The sequence below is a fragment of the Dermacentor andersoni genome, chromosome 4, assembly GCF_023375885.2.
Source record: "Dermacentor andersoni chromosome 4, qqDerAnde1_hic_scaffold, whole genome shotgun sequence".
In the NCBI taxonomy this organism is placed as follows: domain Eukaryota; kingdom Metazoa; phylum Arthropoda; class Arachnida; order Ixodida; family Ixodidae; genus Dermacentor; species Dermacentor andersoni.
Window position 1 is genome coordinate 87,871,736 of NC_092817.1, and position 13,544 is coordinate 87,885,279.

The window sequence follows — 13,544 nt, forward strand, 5'->3', positions numbered from 1 at the left end:
ACATTGTGGACTTGTCACTGAGCTTTCCCGAACTTCTCTTGAGGATGCTGTGCCAAACTTTTTGTGACTACTTAACCATTTCAGTCAGTGAGCCTCAACACATCTTTTCTTTCTTTTTGGGCTAATGATCCATACTAGCCACAACCCGTACCAGCACAGCAGCACTGCGCACAGTATAACCGTAACAAGCCGCACCTAAACCATAGCCTAAACGTTGGCCGATGCTGGCCGAAGCCAATCAACACCGGATCATGCGTTCTATGACCGGATGTTTTCCGGCAAAAGCCAATCAGAGGAAGGATAATCCGGCAGTTAGTTCCGGTAGTTCTGGCGGTGTTTTGTCTTTGTAATCTTGTGAAACTTTCGTGGTATGTTGTTACTGTGATGTCGTGGTGGTTGCGGTGATGCGACTAGTTTTTGCATAGTTGGCGAGGTTGTCTGTTGGTGTAGCGGTCGCAGCTAGCTCGTGAATCCCGCAAATGTCAGCAGCAGCCGCGGTAAACATAAATAACATACACTACGGCACACTCGACATCGAGGCTTTGATCTATTGCGTCGAAGCTCGACCAGCTCTCTGGCACTCTCGTCACAAGGACCACAAAAACCGCTTCAAGAAACGGCTGCTGTGGGCCGAGGTTGCGGCCGCCGTGCTTCCTGACGTTTGCGATGCAGGTGAGCCAGTTGCTGTCTTTGCGTACACAACGCTGCTACATGCGTTCTGTCATCTTGGCGGGCTGCCACAGACGGGTCACGCCTTCAACTTGAATCTTTGATCTACGCAGAAGTGATGGTGCAAAAGCGATGGAAATCGCTACGCGACAAGTTCAGGCGTCTGATGATCGCACAAATGTCGGCGCAGAAGAACGGCACCAAGGCTGAAGAGGCAGCTGATGCCACCGTTGATGATGTGACATGGCCATACTACGAGCAGCTCCTCTTCTTGAAGAATTCCATGGAGGGAATACCGTGGGTACCTCAGCTTGTTATCGCAGTCACTTGCCCTCACATGTTACTGTAGGCAGGCCGTTAAAGTGTCTATCTCGTTAAAGTGTCTACCTTATCCTGCTTGCAACCTAATAGACCAGTAGTGCACGTGTTGCAGCATTTGGCTTAGCAAGACGCTAAAGGAAAGCAGAATCAGTAGTTACGACCACCTTGCTGCCATATCTTCCGACGTGCAGTCACAAGCTTTATTCTTTGAAAATCCAGCTACCTCACTCTACCCTTTGAAACGACTGGACAGCTGTACTGCGTCCTAGCCGATGCAATATATGCATGTAAGCAAAAAACTAAGTTAGGCTCAGTCCCTGTGAAATCATTGCAGACTAACCCCCATATTCAGAAATGCATCTTAACTTGAAGTCTGTACTTGACTTCATTTAAATTATGCCTGTCATGAACTCACCAAAGGAAATGCAGTGCATATTTTGGGCATGTTCACGTCAGGCATCATTTAGATCAAGCCAAGCGTGGGCTTCAAGCTAAGATGCATTTCTGAATACAGAGGTAAGCACATACACATAGCGAACAAACCCTGGTCTTTAAAAAAAAGAAGAATGCTGGCATGCAGGGAAACGTACAGCACTACGAGGTACCAACATACACATGGCGTTCCGCATGCGCACACAGTCACATAACATTCCACAGCTGCACACATAACTGTTATCACCGCATTTTCATCAGCCATTTACATAGCCTGTCTTCGGTTATCAACACTACGCCATTGGTCTTGCTGGCCGCGTTGCCGAACCCCAGTGCCTGCACGAAGGTAGCACCTTCGTGCAGGCACTACTGCATAGAGGCACTCCTTTATGCTGAGGAGAGAGACCTGTACCTTGCAAAACTAGGTGGTTGGTGTTCTTCTCTTCAATGCAACACACCCTGCACAATGCTGCAAGGATGTCAAGAGATGTCAAAGTGGCGACGGTAGACCAATGTCCGCAACACCCCAGCTTGTGCCTTGAAGAGCAAGGCACTGCCAATATCGTCACATATCTGCTCCACAGAACAGAAGCTTGATACAAGCTGAGCACTCTGGTGAACGACTAGTGCAACCCCTAGTTTGTAGGTTTGGTAGATGCACTCCCTGATTGCATTGGCACGCCCTCTGCTATTAATCTGAAGGCAGACTGTAAGCCAACGCACAAGCGCATGAGATTACATATTCCATCATTTCAAGTTGTCATGGAGCAGTGATGATAACAGATAACACTTGAATGTGATTAGAGCGTTCGTCTACTGAACCTACAGTCTACGAGAGTGCCTGGGCCACTTGCCAGTGTGCTCCGCCTGCATTGAGTTGCATGCACTCCCATTTTCGCTATCATAAAGCTTGTGACTGTACAGGTGAGGTTGTTAAATCAGTCTTGCATAAGAATGCAAACAGCTGCACCAGGAATCTTTGTTTACAACAATTTGAATATGAAGTAAAACTAGCACAAGCATAAATGGCTGGAGAAGACGAGAGTAATAGTTAAGAATTGATAAGCTACAAGACACAGTCACATATGTGCACAACATGGGCAGTTGCTAGCACACTTTCAGTTCTGCAGCAAGGAAAACATACTCAGTTGGGCAGTCAGCATTGTGATTGTGCAGTCAGTTTGCATCTGTGATGTGTAACGAAAATAGTCTGTTAGTTTATAGTCTTCATCAGGGACTGCTAACCTGTTGGTCCAGAATTTTGTCGAAATAGATATCATGGTAGTTTAGAAGAACTTCATGCTGGGCTAGTTGGTGCATTGCTTTGAAAAACCAAGTTGCGCATTCAAAAAAGACAACCACAGGAAAAAGTGACGGAGACGGAAAGAGCGTAATTGTGCTCTTTCCATCTCCGTGGCCTTTGCCTGTGGTTCTTTTTTGAATGCGCTCTTTCCGCCTCCGTCGCTTTTTCCTGTGGTTGTCTTTTTGAATGCGCCACTTGGTTCTTCAAAGATATCGCGGGATGTCTATTTCATGCTCCTAGGGGCTCTAGAACTTAGGAGTATTTGGAATTAAATACAATTATTTACAAAGCTACAATTTAAGAGGACACAGTACTTTGCATCGATTTAGGGTTACATTCTTGACCCCACTCCTTCGTGTCCTGTCACTTCCTTGGTACAGGACAGAATCATGAATACTGCCAAAGACACTGGCTCTTCTTTCTTTCTCATTTTCAGCCCCTGTACTGTGATACTGTCCTCCCGATCCAATAAGGAGGAACATGCATTTTTCAACATCTACAGCACATGCCATAACTAAAGTATTGAAGCTCAAAACAGTGATGACAGGACAGTCACGGACAAGCACTTCGCCATGTCTGTCATGTCATCGCTGTTTTCTCCTATAAGTTCGCAATTTATTAGATATGGAATACCACTAGGCCGCTCTCAAGTCTAGCATATGCCCGTAGTGCATGCTTGTTACATGCTCTCTTTTTCGTCCATGGCTTTCTTTGTGAGTCCCCATTGGGTGGCCAACTGCTATCGTGCAAAACATAGATACGGCTCTCTTCTCATCCAACTTCATATATACAAGATTATTCTTGTAAATGGTGCTGGTCAAGTAAAAAATGTCAGCAGACTTCAGGGATTTCCCTGGTACTGTGCTTACTTACTCTGCCAGAAGGAGTCCTTTAAATTGAGCATCACCATTTCCTGAAGAGCAACTTTTTTGCAGTGCCACAATGTCATTATCGTCTGCTACAGTATCGCTTGTCATGGCCTCCAAACTGCACGCACAGACAGCACTGCCATACTCACACTGTGTGATGCACAAAACCTCTCACAAATTACCCAAGTGCCAAAGCTTCATGATAGCGCAGTGGTTAGTACGTTCAGCTCTCAGCTGCATATTGCCGCTGCAGGATGAGTCTGAACCATAGTTGCGGTGGTGGGGATTAAAGTTTTATTAGGGTGAGGATTAGGATGAAGAGGTCGTGTGACAACACATTAACAATGGCAAATGCTATTTTTGTTAGTGTAATGAAAAAGACAGACCCAGTTTTAAGGTCCTAATTTAATACTGTTGCACTACAGATCAGTTTGCCATGTGGTAGTCTGCAAACACACATATTTGTCAGCACTGGTATTACGATTCAGTAGACTTTCCTTGAACATGCAGAATGACCACTGTATGTCACATTGTGGTGTCCCTGCAGTACTGAAAAGGGCACTCACCATTGTATGTTTGCATTCACATTAACTGTTGTCTTGCATGATCTGGCACATTGGTGCATACACACTAGCCTCCACAGGGCACTCGGCACACCTTGCTGCGAGCACACTCAGCCTCAAAAGGACACTGAGCGTTGCGCCACAAGAAACATTGTAATTTTCAAGTGTCACTCTGCTCTTGGGGTGATCAACCAGCAGTAGCCGAACAAGGGATGTCTCGAGCTGGAGTCATCATTTCAACTATGGTGCTTATCTTCATCATAGCCTGATGAAGACAACTCTCCTAGTTGAAATACTGGCTCCAGCCTGAGACATCCCTTGTTTGATCACTTCAAGTCTCCATATTCCTGTGAATTACGCTCTTGTCAGCACCTGTGGTCACACAGGTTGCTACATACATGGACAGAAGAGTGAAGGTGCAATTCCTGTCAAAAGAAGTTCAGTAAAAACTTACCATGGGACTTTTTGGGCGGTAGCAACAGCTGAACTCTTAGCTCTCACACTTCTTTTTTCTCTTTTCATCCCTATATCCCCATGCCTTACAGTATGGTCACAAACTGTGCATGTCATCTGGTTAGCCTCCCCACCTTTCCTCTCTTCATTTGCTGTCTCTCGAACAGTGCAATAATTTCTTTGCTGTATTTTATGTAATAGTGTAATCCCTTTACCCATGCTATAAACCATTTTGAAATTGACTGCTGCTCATGTGTGTATATATTTACAGGTTATCCAACAGCGTTAGTGTGTCAGAAGAACCTTCTGAGGAAATATTGCTGGGAATCGCACCATATGGGGACGTTGACTGTGTCTCGCTGCTCTCCGTGGAAAGCAACCACGATGCTCCGCCGGCTGCCTCCCCATCTACGGATTCTCAAGCAATGGTATCTGACCTGTCAGACCAGGAGATCGCTACTGTAGAGCCTGTGAATATTGAACCAGCACCTCAGCAAAGGCAGCGGAAAAGGAAGAAAAAGGATGAAGATCTGCAGCAACAGCTTGATGAAGTGTCTAACCTCCTCGAAAAACACAAGCCACCAGATGAGGATGAGCACTTTGCCATGTCTTTAGTGAGTCACATGAGGGCTGTAAAGCCAGAAAATAAACTGGAAATGCGTGTGAAGGTGTTGCAGATTGTTCAGATGTTTAAACAACAGTAGCTGTATGTTTGCTGAATGGTTACAGAGGTAGCCAGGGAATATGCTCCAATCGTTCGGTGCACATTGCATTGCTGTCATGCACATCCAGTGTTATGTGTGCAGAGAAAATGGCATGCAAAGCTTGACAATGGACGTGTGCTATTGTCATTTTAAATAAACTTCACTTTTGTAATTTAAATAAAGCTTGTTTGAAAAGTAGCTTGCAGCAGAGGTTTTTGCAGAAGTGGCACTGGCCGCTGCTGCTAGGAATTATTAATGATCATAGACTTGGTGTCAGTACACATGGAAGTTAAATCCGCCTTTTACATGGTCCGAATGCGCATGCAGTGTATCCTAGCGGCGAGCGCCGGGAACGTTTTGTATGGCGTTGGTGGTTCGTGCAGCAGACGGACGCGCGCGATGCAATAGCGCGGGCAGCCTGCAGCATAACCGACGAGGTACTTGCGCAGTGTTTTGATAAAAATTTCAGCTGTTCACATCGATATTCGATTAATGTGGGGTACGTCACAACATAGGCCGACACGACACCGATGTCGATAAGAAGTCGACGAGACGCGAACGCCAACATTGGGCCGACTGGTTGGCAGACTTTGTCAGTGGAAGACCTATATAGTCACACTAGAATGACGAAGACGCGACCGACGACGTGAGTGATGACTTGAGTCATCGTAGTGTGACAGGCTTTCGTGCCGACGACACCAGCAAAAACTAGCGTGCCGATCGGCTGCCGAGTGAGTACATCACACCGACAACGCGAATGTCCCAGCAACTGCGCTTGTATATGCACTTTTTGACGCTCAAATGGAGTCGAAACGCACTTCCTAAGTTGAAATGCACGATTTCCAGCACTTGCCAGCTGGCCACTTCGAGTTTGAGGAGAGAGAGAGAGAGAGAAAAAAAACTTTATTTTCATGTTGGGTGGTGTGGTGGAAAGACCTTCAGTCCAGAGTCTCGCTTGCGGCATTCTTCAGTGCAACACTGGTAAACGCCGCAAGGTACCCTTACAGTGCCTAGAATACTATTCTAGACACTGTAGTACCGTTGGTCGTCGGCGCTGGTTGCTTCTATCAGCCACCCGGCATGCGGTTTAAGGGGTCCCTCACCAGGCCTCATAGCATTTTGGTTATACGCCGAAAGTTGTTACGTGTCCTTTAGGGAGCGTTCTGCCGCAAAATTTTTTCATATCGGCTCATTAATAGCCGAGATAGAAATATTTTCAGTGCCGCGAACCCATGATTTCAGGAGGCGAGCTCTACTGCATAGCGAGGCACTCTCTCCACTCGTCCCGTCTGGCCTCTGCAAGCGAAATTCCTTCCATGCGTTCCCCCATACCGGACCTCGAAGATCGCGTGACGCATACGTCACGGGCCTCCTCCTCATAGAATTTGTCGAGGGATCAAATACATTAATAATAACTGCATTGCCATTGCGAAAGATGCGGTAAACGAATAGTTGAACGCTACGCACTGTCCAGCTAGAGGAGTAAAATATGTATTTTTTCATAAAGTAGTATACTCGTATGTCTCAAAAATTGTTCCCGAAATAACTGATATCAATGCTTCCATGCTTTCTGTCTAGTTATTACGTAAAGAAAATATCACACGAACTTTAGAACTATATCAGTTTGAAACCGGCAAAGCAGTGCATGCCGCTGATATGAAACATGTAAATGCCATGAAATAAACAAGTTGAGGACGAATAATTTAATGAAACTTTATTAACCTCCGTGCTTTTCTCTCATTTGCATCTCTCTATATCTGTCGTTCAAGAACTCTGTTTACATTTTTGTACATATACAAAGACCAGGGAAAAATCTCAATGACACTGTCCTTTGTTAGAATGCACTAATTTCTCCGAAATTATAGTCGCAACAGAGAGCACATGTCTTACAAAAAGCGGAACTTCAAGGGCTACGAAGAAGAAGTGCGGAAAGGCTGAAATCATTTTGTTTAGTTTTTCATGACAAAATTGGAATTGATAAGGCATCGTATATAAAACCATCGTCAGAATGTACAATGCGCTTTTGTCACTCTAAGAAAGTTGCAGATTTTATAAATTCCACTGATGCGTTCAAAAATTTATTTTTCAGAGAACAACCCGTGAATGGAATTGTCTACCAGCTGATGTTGTAAAATGTGAAACAGTCGAACTATTTATAAATGGGCTCAGGCACCAAACCTGATTTTTTTCTTATTGTGTTGGTTGTATAATGACGGACTTCATTATAGATAATGCCATGTTTATTTCTGCTTTTTTTCTTTGTTCAGTTATTTTTCTATTTTCTTCACCATGTCTTTGTGATGTTATATGTTGCAACTATTTTGCCAAAAAAATTATGTATGCTCACTCCTGCTTAAGGCCTGGCACCCAGGCTATCAGTATGGAATAAATGAAATAAATATAAAAACAAGGAGTTCTGCGAAATGTACGAGGGCGAGTCAAATGAAAGTCAGCTAATGCGAATATATGACTAACGGCGTACTTTGTTTAAAAGTAGTCTCCATAAGCATTTAGAGAGAGAGAGAGAGAGAGAAACAACTTTACTGGTCCATTATGAAATGAAACGCGTTAAGCGTCTGATGGGGTGGCTCCCTCTTCGCGGGCTCCATATGCTTCCAGGGCCGCCTGGCCCCTGTGGATCAGTCGGAGCTGGTCTTCCAGGGCGGGGCTGGACAGCATGATCTCCCATCGCTCGTAAAGGGTGGGAATAGCAGGGGGGTTAGTTATGGGTATAGGTGGGGGGTGGTCTATGGAAAAATTGCACTCTCCTATGACGTGCCGAAGGGTGCCTAATGCATTGCAGTGAGGACATGTGTTCTTATATCTCTCTGGGTATATTTTGTTCTGGAGGCAGGGGTGGGGAAAGGATCCTGCCTGGATTTGCCTGTATACTGTTTGTTCGGCTCTGGTCAAGGAGTGGTGGGGGTGCGGGAAGGTCTTCCTGCCGTCCCTGTAATAGTTGATTATATCTCTGTAATTTGTGATGGGTTGCCATCCCCTTGCCTCCTCCTCGTTGGCCCGGGAGTTTAGCGCTCGGGCCTGTTGATGAGCATATTCATTGCCCTCAACTGAGGAGTGAGCCGGGACCCAAACTAATTCGATTGCTTGTTTAGGAGGCGTAGCTTTACTAAGGATTTTTAGTGCCACAAGGGACACCCAGCCAGATCTGTAGTTCTTGTATGCAGCTTGTGAGTCCGTGACGATCTTGGTGACGTTTGGTTGGAGGAGTGCGAGAGCTATCGCTGCTTCTGCTTCGTCCGAAGACGGAGTGTAGATTGATGCGCAGGTGACCAGCTTTTCTAGCCCGGTGACCACGACTGTTGCCCTCGTGGAGCGTTTCGATAGAGAGGCGTCTGTATATAAAACAGTGTCGTCTTCCTCCAGGGTCCTGGAGATGGCTCTTGCCCGGGCGTCGCGTCGTCCGGCATGCCTTGTGGGGTTCATGTTGCGTGGTAGTGGTTTGCATTCCAACTTCTCACTCAACTTTTCGGGTAATTGGTCGTGGCGGGCGTAGTGCGATTCTTGCCATCCTAGCTTGTGGAGGACGCTTCTGCCCGCCTTGGTCTGGCTAAGGCGTACCCTTTGATTGGATAGGTGGGCTTCTACGAGCTCGGCTACTGTGTTGTGGACTCCCATTTGAAGTAATTTTGTCGTGGATGAATTTATGGGAATACCCAGGGCCTGCTTCGTGGCTTTCCTGATTATTGCATTTAGACATTTGACCCACTGACTAACGAGCTGCGTGATTCCCGTCTCATAAGATTCCTTGGGTTGCTGCTTCAAAAAGTCGGTAACTGATTCCTTCACGTTGTTACGTTTCGCCTACAACGCGCGGTAATGCCGGCGCGGATGCAACGGACGCCGGGGCTTCGCTCAAAGCGGCAGACATTTTGGCCCGTTCGACGCCGCCGCAACGCCTCCCCGCCAAGCGTGTCCAGGCGTGTTTCAGTGCCACGTGTCTTCATATGTGCGTGTGTGTGTGTGTGCCCACGCTTGTCAAAGCGCGGCAGCCGGGGAGCGGAGCTCCCCAAGTGAGGTGCCAGGAGGTCTGTCCGTCGGCGGGTTGGCGATGCGTCACTACACTCGGCTCACCATGTCTCTCGGCTCGACCGTGCGCGCCGTCGTGGGCTCATGCTCCGCCGTCGCGTGGGCTCATCCCGTGACCTTCCTTCTGGCCCGCGACGCCGAGAGTATAAGAGCAGCTGCCCCCGGACGCCAGAAGAGAGGCTCCGATTTGTACTGTTGAGTTACGTGCTCTCCCGTCTCTCCACTTCGGTCGACCTGACCGGCCGCTCTTTTGCTATGTTAGAATAAACAAGTTGTTCTGTTACCAGTCTTCTCATGCTTTGCCGGGACCTTCGGATGCTTCCAGTGCCCCAGGCCGCCAGGCCAACGCTACCCTTGGGGCTTGCGACCCATTGGCAATAACGGGCGTCAGCACCGAGACCCCAACAACTGGTTGCCAGCGGTGAGATCGCGACAACGGAGGCCAGCAGCGAAGAGATGCGGTTGAATGTATGCTGAGCAGCACAACGACCATCCGGGAGCAGCGCAACGAGCCCTGTGTGATGACTGGTTGCCTGCAGCGGAACGACTGCGCTGAAGTCTTGGCTGCGAGGTTTGGTGAGTGCGGGACTTTCTTCTTCTGAGTTTTGCCAGGCTTTTGTTAGTGTTAGAAACAGAGCTGGTAATTGTGGTTGTCGTTGCTGCCGGGTTAGTTTGCGGCAAGACAATAGTAGGCAGTAGAGAAAGCAGCATTCAGAGCAGCCATGGATTTGAAGTCGTTGCGCAAACCGAAATTGCTGGAGCTTGCAAGAGAGTTGGGTCTGGATGTCTCAGACAAACTCAGAAAACCAGAACTGCTAAGGGCTATTCTTGAGTTAGAAGCTGAGGATGACGAGCTGTCGGAATGCCTTGAGACCATTGAGGAGAGGGAGCGTGAACTTAAAGAACAGAAAGAGAAAGATGAGCGTGAACTTAAAGAACAAAAAGAGAAAGAAAAAGAAGAGCGCGACCGTCAACACGCTTTGGAAATGAAGCGTCTCGAGTTAGAGATGGAACGCGCTCGTAATGGAAGTCAGGCACACGGTGCAGGAGAACGAGTATTGTTCAAAATGACTGACCTGATGCGGCCGTTTAAGCTTGGAGAGGACATTGGTTTGTTCCTGGTTAACTTTGAGCGAACGTGCGAGAAGCAGGGGTTCTCTCGGGAAACGTGGCCACAGCGCTTGCTCACTTTGCTACCCGGCGAGGCGGCCGACGTAGTCGCTCGCTTGGAGAGAGAGGAGGCAGAGGATTTCGACAAAGTGAAATCGAGTCTGCTAAAAAAGTACCGGCTGTCAGCGGAGGCGTTCCGTCGGAAGTTTCGGGAAAATGAGAAAGGCAAAAGTGAGTCATATACAGAGTTTGCGTACAGGCTTATGTCAAACATGCAGGAGTGGCTCAAAGAAGAGAAAGCGTTTGGTGACCACGAGAAAGTTCTGCAGTGTTTCGGGCTAGAACAGTTTTATAGTCGGTTACCTGAGAACGTGCGGTACTGGGTCTTGGATAGGCCAGACGTTAGTACGGTGGCTAGAGCCGCTGAGTTAGCCGAGGAGTTTGTGACGCGTCGGGCTCGCGGAGCTAAGGACGGTCAAAAGGGTGAATTTGGCTCCAAGTTTGAGAGGCCGAAGTTCACACCCATGAGAGCAAAGGGGGACACACGTAGTTCGGATGCGAGTGAAAGCAGTCCGACCGAACGTACGGAGACGGCGGCAACCGAAGCCGAACGCAGAAAGCGGTTCGAGACGAGGCAAGCGCGCGTTTGTTATACGTGCCAGAAGCCGGGTCACTTTTCGGCGCAGTGTCCAGAAACAAAAACAAAAGTCGTGTTTTTGTCTTTATGCAGCACTGACGAGAACATGAAGCTTCTCGAGCCTTACATGCGAGACCTCCTCGTGAACGGGAAAGAGTGCCGAGTGCTTCGCGATTCCGCAGCTACAATGGATGTAGTTCACCCCTCTTACGTAGAACCCGATATGTTCACAGGCGAGTGCGCATGGATCAAGCAAGCAGTGGAAGCTCATAGCGTGTGTCTGCCGGTAGCAAAAGTGCTTATTGAAGGACCTTTCGGAGCACTTGAGACGGAGGCCGCAGTGTCATCTATGCTGCCCCCCCAGTACCCGTACCTATTTTCGAACAGGTCCGATCACCTCCTGCGCGAGAAGGGGCTTTTGTTTGGTGAGGCTAGCGTTCAGGCCTTAACCAGATCGAAGGTTCGGGAGCTCGCTGCAAAGGCGGTAGTTGCGGGGCCGACGTTGTTGAACGATGAGAAAGGGTCAGAGGCGCAGCAAGCTGGTATTCAGAGCACGCCCGAACTGAATAAAATTGAGCCTGTAGCGTTAAAGGCACCAGATACTGGAGAGGAAAATCCCGACACGGGAAGGTTAGAAGAGCTGTCTCCAGATTTGCTCATCGCGCCTACGTCAGACGGACTTAACAGGTTGCTAAAAGTCAGCCGGTCGGCTTTGATAGCCGAGCAAAAGAAGGATGGCAGCCTAGAAAACATACGCTGCATTGTCAAGGAAGGTATCGCCAAGAAAAATGCTCGCTTTGTGGAAAGAGGTGGGGTCCTGTACCGGAAGTATCTAGACCGCAGGGGAGTGGAGTTCGATCAGCTGATCGTGCCTCAATGCTATCGTCAGGATCTGTTGCGCTTGTCGCATGGGGGTTCGTGGTCCGGACACCTAGGAGTTAAGAAAACTAAGGACCGTCTCTTGCAAGAGTACTATTGGCCAGGGTGTTTTCGTGACGCAGACCACTTTGTGAAGACATGCGACACCTGTCAGCGGGTGGGCAAGCCAGGGGACAAATCGAGGGCGCCGTTGAAGTTGGTACCTATCATTACGGAGCCTTTTAGACGGCTCGTTATTGATACAGTGGGACCTCTGCCGGTAACAGCCACGGGGTACCGACACATTTTGACTGTGATCTGCCCAGCGACAAAGTTCCCTGAAGCAGTGCCGCTTAAAGAACTCAGCTCAGTTGAGATAGTCAATGCACTACTGTCCATATTTGCGCGAGTTGGTTTTCCTGCGGAAATCCAGTCAGATCAGGGTACAGTGTTTACTAGCGCTTTGACGACAGCCTTTCTCGAAAGGTGCGGGGTAAGGCTGTTACACAGCTCAGTGCACCACCCCCAGTCGAATTCCGTTGAGAAGCTCCACTCCGTCATGAAGCGCGTGTTGAGAGCATTGTGTTTTGAACATCAAACTGACTGGGAGCTGTGTCTGCCTGGAGTGATGTTTGCATTAAGGACCGCGCCGCATGCGGCTACGGGGTTTTCGCCAGCTGAGCTGGTGTACGGTCGCTCGCTGCGATCTCCGCTTCGCATGCTTCGAGAATCATGGGAAGGCAGGGGCGACGACCCAGTCGTGGTAGAGTACGTGCTTAAGCTCCTCGAACGCTTAGGAAGGGCACAGGAGTTGTCAGGTGAAGCAATGGCAGAGGCCCAGCAGAGGGCCAAGGTTTATTATGATCGGACAGCCAGGGCCCGTCGTTTTGAGGTGGGCGATGAGGTCATGATATTGCGCACATCGCTAAAGAACAAACTCGACGTGCAGTGGGAGGGCCCAGCACGGATTGTTCAAAAACTGTCGGACGTTAACTACGTGGTGAGTCTGCCAGGAAAGCGGAAAGCACAGCAAGTTTACCACTGTAATCTGCTCAAACCCTATAAGCAACGGGAAGCAGTGGTGTGCATGATGGTAAACGTTCCCGAAGAGCTTCCGGTCGAGCTTCCGGGACTAGGCTCAGTGACGAACAGGAAAGACACCGATCAAGTCATTAGTGACTTAATAAGTAAAGCATCGCTGTCGCCTGAGCAGAAAACCGAACTACACCAGCTCTTACAAGAGTTTCAAGGTCTGTTCTCTGAGAGGCCTGGTAGGACTTCTGTCCTTACTCATGACATAGAACTTACCTCCCCAGAGCCAGTACGATCCAAGGCGTACCGGGTGTCACCCCGCCAGAGCGATATTATGGAGGCTGAGGTAAAGAAAATGCTACAGCTCGGTGTTATTGAGGCGGGTGAGAGTGATTATACCTCCCCTTTGATTTTAGTTGAGGTACCGGGCAAGGAACCTCGTCCTTGCGTCGACTACCGCAGGCTTAATTCCATCACTAAGGATCAAATTTATCCGATCCCTAACATCGAGGAGCGCCTTGAGAGAGTGAGTAGCGCTCAGTTTAT

General features: G+C 48.4%; 1 protein-coding gene across 1 annotated transcript; it reads left to right on the plus strand.

Annotated features, from left to right (window-relative positions):
• The first annotated feature begins 230 nt into the window (after positions 1-230).
• On the plus strand, positions 231-5,513 carry LOC126536435 (uncharacterized). The gene is made up of 3 exons (XM_050183393.3): positions 231-672; positions 783-966; positions 4,882-5,513. Exons 1-3 carry the CDS (start codon positions 480-482, stop codon positions 5,312-5,314), a joined length of 810 nt encoding a protein of 269 aa, XP_050039350.1. The 5' UTR covers positions 231-479; the 3' UTR covers positions 5,315-5,513.
• The last annotated feature ends 8,031 nt before the right edge of the window (positions 5,514-13,544 follow it).